General features: G+C 38.7%; 1 protein-coding gene across 1 annotated transcript; it reads right to left on the reverse strand.

Annotated features, from left to right (window-relative positions):
• Positions 1 to 329: 329 nt before the first annotated feature.
• SARC_11782 (camk/mapkapk/mk2 protein kinase) lies at positions 330 to 3,770 on the reverse strand (the record flags this gene model as incomplete). The annotated part of the gene is made up of 6 exons (XM_014294126.1): positions 330 to 1,270; positions 1,556 to 1,636; positions 2,560 to 2,709; positions 2,944 to 3,132; positions 3,327 to 3,388; positions 3,609 to 3,770. Coding segments are annotated over 6 exons (782 nt in total), but the record flags the coding sequence as incomplete, so codon positions are not given.
• Between the last annotated feature and the right edge of the window lie 203 nt (positions 3,771 to 3,973).

Here is a 3,973-nt window from a genome sequence, read left to right on the forward strand (position 1 = left end):
GCCATGTGTCACACTATTTTTAACCATCCTTGGTGAGGAAATATTTTTGATACTTCACTAATGTATTAAAAACAGATCTGCATGGTCACTTGACCTACAATTTATTCTATTTAGTTATAAAAAAAGGCTTCAGATCTTTAAAATGCGCTAAGAGATTGTATATAAATTGCTAAAGTTGGTAAACTAATTGCTACAAAGATTGTAAAAGGAGCACATGATATTCTTTGTTTCAAAATAGTGGAATCTGCTATAATTCGGTGGACATCTACAATAAAATTTTCCAACGTGTGGCGTCGAGGCATATGATCACTTTTCTATTGTTCAAATTGGGGCACATCTTTTTAATATGTGAGGGTGCATATTGTCCAATTCTCATTCGAAAGGGTGTTGATGGCTTTTTTCTTACGTATAGTAGAACAGACATACGAAAACTCAGTTTAAGAATATTTGATCAGAACGAATTCGTTTGTCAGAATTCAGAAGTTGCTCTTTGCTGCACAGACATACTTTTTCTTCACCAGACACCAAGACACATCAGGGATACAAGAGTGGTTGTATTGTACAACATAGTACATGATTTGATTGGCCGACACTTGTATTGAATATCGACGGAGCGATGCTACAATCTGCGTCATACTGCCATTCTTGCTGCCATATCGTATTTTATAGAATAAAAGTTTACTTGTTGGATGCAAATACACAACGTACATCTATAACGAACAAGTAATTGTCGAGAATTTCAGCCCCCCCCCCTAGTAGGTTGCACATAGCACCACTGACCTTAGAATGTGAGCTAGTGCATATACTGAATGGTTTCTTCGCACACGACGAGGAAGTCCGAATTCAATCCTGGTGCGAAAGCATAACCCAAACAGCTTCCCTTTTTTATACGTACTTTGCTAACTAGACCTACCCAGAATTTATCAAACCTTAATCCATTCGATATAAGAAGAGGATAACTTGCGGTTTGACAGATCGTGTTTGAGGAGACTATATGTCAGCGCACTATTATACCATCAGATGAGCTGCCTACTAGGCGAACATCTATAAAGATAGTAGGCCTTCTAGCAAAAGTAGAGTGTCCCTGCAAAGATATCGTCAGGTACGGCATATAATCATTGGAAAGATTCTATCACATTACGAGCGGTTTAGGGGGTCCTTTACCCTTCGCCTTTCTGCGGTCAAGCAAGCTACTGGTCGCATCTTCCAACGGTATTACGGTGGCATTCTCACTCACTCGCATTTCAGACAGGGCTTGCTCCATGTCATTCTGTATTCCATAAACATTGTGATTTCAAGTATTGGAAAAGTGCTCATATATAATAAAAATGGAAACTGTGCCTCGTACACTACCCGAGTATCAAATCAATAGACACGAATCAGGTGGAATACAAGAGCCTCCCATCATGCAATCTTCATATCATACTGTAACTCTATTTTGCCAATGGATGGCTCTACCATAGAAAAGCAAGTTCATGACGTAAAAATCAGGTTGGCTAAATAAGATACCGGCCCCTTTTGATTTTGACGTGACACTATTATGGCACAAACATACCTTAATCTCTTTTTGAACTTCAGGCTTGGCCTTGAGTTTAGTGTGGGATAGTAGGGGAGTAGATGGTACATCCTCGCATTGCTGTGAAATGACAGAATGAGCAAAACGAACAGTTTCATCAGTGACAACTCATTTGTATCAACAGCAAAATGCATACACAGAATTAGAAGATCCTTCGCGGAATAGAGACAAATCCTTATAATCTTATTACGAGAACTTCCAAGCGATGTTATGATTTACGTGAAATCATATGTGAAGTATACAATGTATTCTCACCAAACCTAGAGATACTTGCATGACAGATCAGACAAAAGGGCCAAGTCATTTCCACTTCTTCTCCTAGTGTTGAGTACATATGGATTTGTCTCTTGCATAGCATTTGTAATTACTTACATTTAGTTCCTGAATATAACGTACAAATGTATACAAATCATAACCAAAGCAACTACGTGGTGAATTTGATGATGGATACACAAGCTCACAGCATTTCGTAAATCGCGGAATAGAAGAATAGGTCTTGTTCCAGAGGAGAGTAATGAGAGATCAAATTGGTACTTTGAGGACCTTTGAATTTGAATGCTCCATATATATAGAACCTACCACACAACGTGTAACCCCAAAAGTAGTATTGACTACTTGAGAAACGAACATTAAATTCACTCGGGAAGCAGACGGTAAAAGCGGAAAAGTACCATTCAGAGAATATATGCAATGGAAATCGTAGCCACAAATAGCATTGTGCGAATAGTCAGGCTTTGCACAATTTGCTTAAAACAATCCCACTATTTTTGCAAAGGCAGTGTTGATTCGTGTTCAGTGGGCAGCACAGTATCTCCCAGATCAGATATCTGAAAGGTGTATAGGGATGTCCATGGGAAAGGAGCGATTTTCAACCTTTGCCAGTGAAATTACTGTCTCAAAACTCTTCGACATGCGTTTATATTTGCAATGAAACGAAATTAGAAAGACCCTACAAAAGATATACAATATATAAGAAGACCTACAGCAATCCAAGGGTGTCGCATGATTTCGTCTATAGTCATTCGTCGGTCAGGGTTAATGTGAAGTGTTTTACGAATCAAATCTTTGACGGATGCTGAGATGTCCTTCCAGTCCTCCTCAGGAAATTCATAGATACCGGAGCGAATTCGTCTCTATAAGCAAAATATGATCGAGGAGAGAACATAAAGACAAATAGTTCAATTTCCAGATTTATACACATCTTGGAATGGTCTATAAAAATACTTGGCTCATTTGTTCACTCCCTCACTATTGTAAACGGACGACCTAGCTCTGATATACTATTTCAAAGCTCTATTATTCGAATTTAAGCTGTCTGCAGTTATTTCTCCGCTTAGATAATACCTACCCACAACCCAACGCAATACCTTCATTCCGGGAGAAATATGACCTCCTCCCTCAGAATAGAAGGGCGGGTGTCCACAGAGTAAAATGTACAGAATAACCCCCAATGACCAAACATCACATGACTTGTCGTATGTGCCACTTTTACGGTGCTCGGCTTGTAGGATTTCCGGTGCCACGTAGTACGGCGTGTAGCAAGGAGTTTGTAAAACCTGTGTAAAAGAAGATACGAAACAAAAAGGACCAGCAAGTAACTGAATTAGCCACGAGCGCTTCATAGTATTCCAAGTAGTATTTGCTAACAATATCGATCTGGTCTAAACATGACAGGGAACATTAGCTGCATAATCTTTTAGCACGAACTGAATCGGCAGTTTGCCTTCAGTGGAAATTGCAATATGCATACCTGATCACATTCTTTCGCAAAGCCGAAATCCGTAAGGCAAATTGTAGCTTCGGCTGTGTCATCTACAAGAGTACACGAAAAATTTGGAATATGTGTATAAAAATGTTGGGCGTCCTCAATAACATAAAGTACGTACTATCAGCAACTTCAATTCTATCTTCTACGTAATTCCAACTAATTACACAGAAAAAGTCCAGCTCAACGCTCATATTTTTTAGTAAAAGTAGTAGTGAGACTACATAGAGATCGCAAAGAAAAATTCAGGATATATAGTGTACTTACTCATGAAGAGCAAATTTTCCGGTTTGAGATCTCGGTGAGCAATATTCAAAGAATGAGCGTGCTGGACAGCCGAAGCAACGCTTTTGATGAGTTCTGCAGCTTCCCTCTCAGTGAATGAAGATCTCTTTTGGATACGCTCGAATAGTTCACCTCCTTCCATACTAAGAACAGAAAATTACAATATTAAAATGATATTTTTTTATCTGTACAGTAAAGTATACACGTAAACCAGTATACTTCGATCACGCTCTACCTACCGTCTAAATAAAAGCTGAATTATATTAATCTTTGATATAGCACGTGTCGATACCCACGTAAAGGTCTATAAACCCATAAGTAATAATGAATGGTCACTTGACAACAAT

This window comes from Sphaeroforma arctica, assembly GCF_001186125.1.
Source record: "Sphaeroforma arctica JP610 unplaced genomic scaffold supercont1.1871, whole genome shotgun sequence".
In the NCBI taxonomy this organism is placed as follows: Eukaryota; class Ichthyosporea; order Ichthyophonida; genus Sphaeroforma; species Sphaeroforma arctica.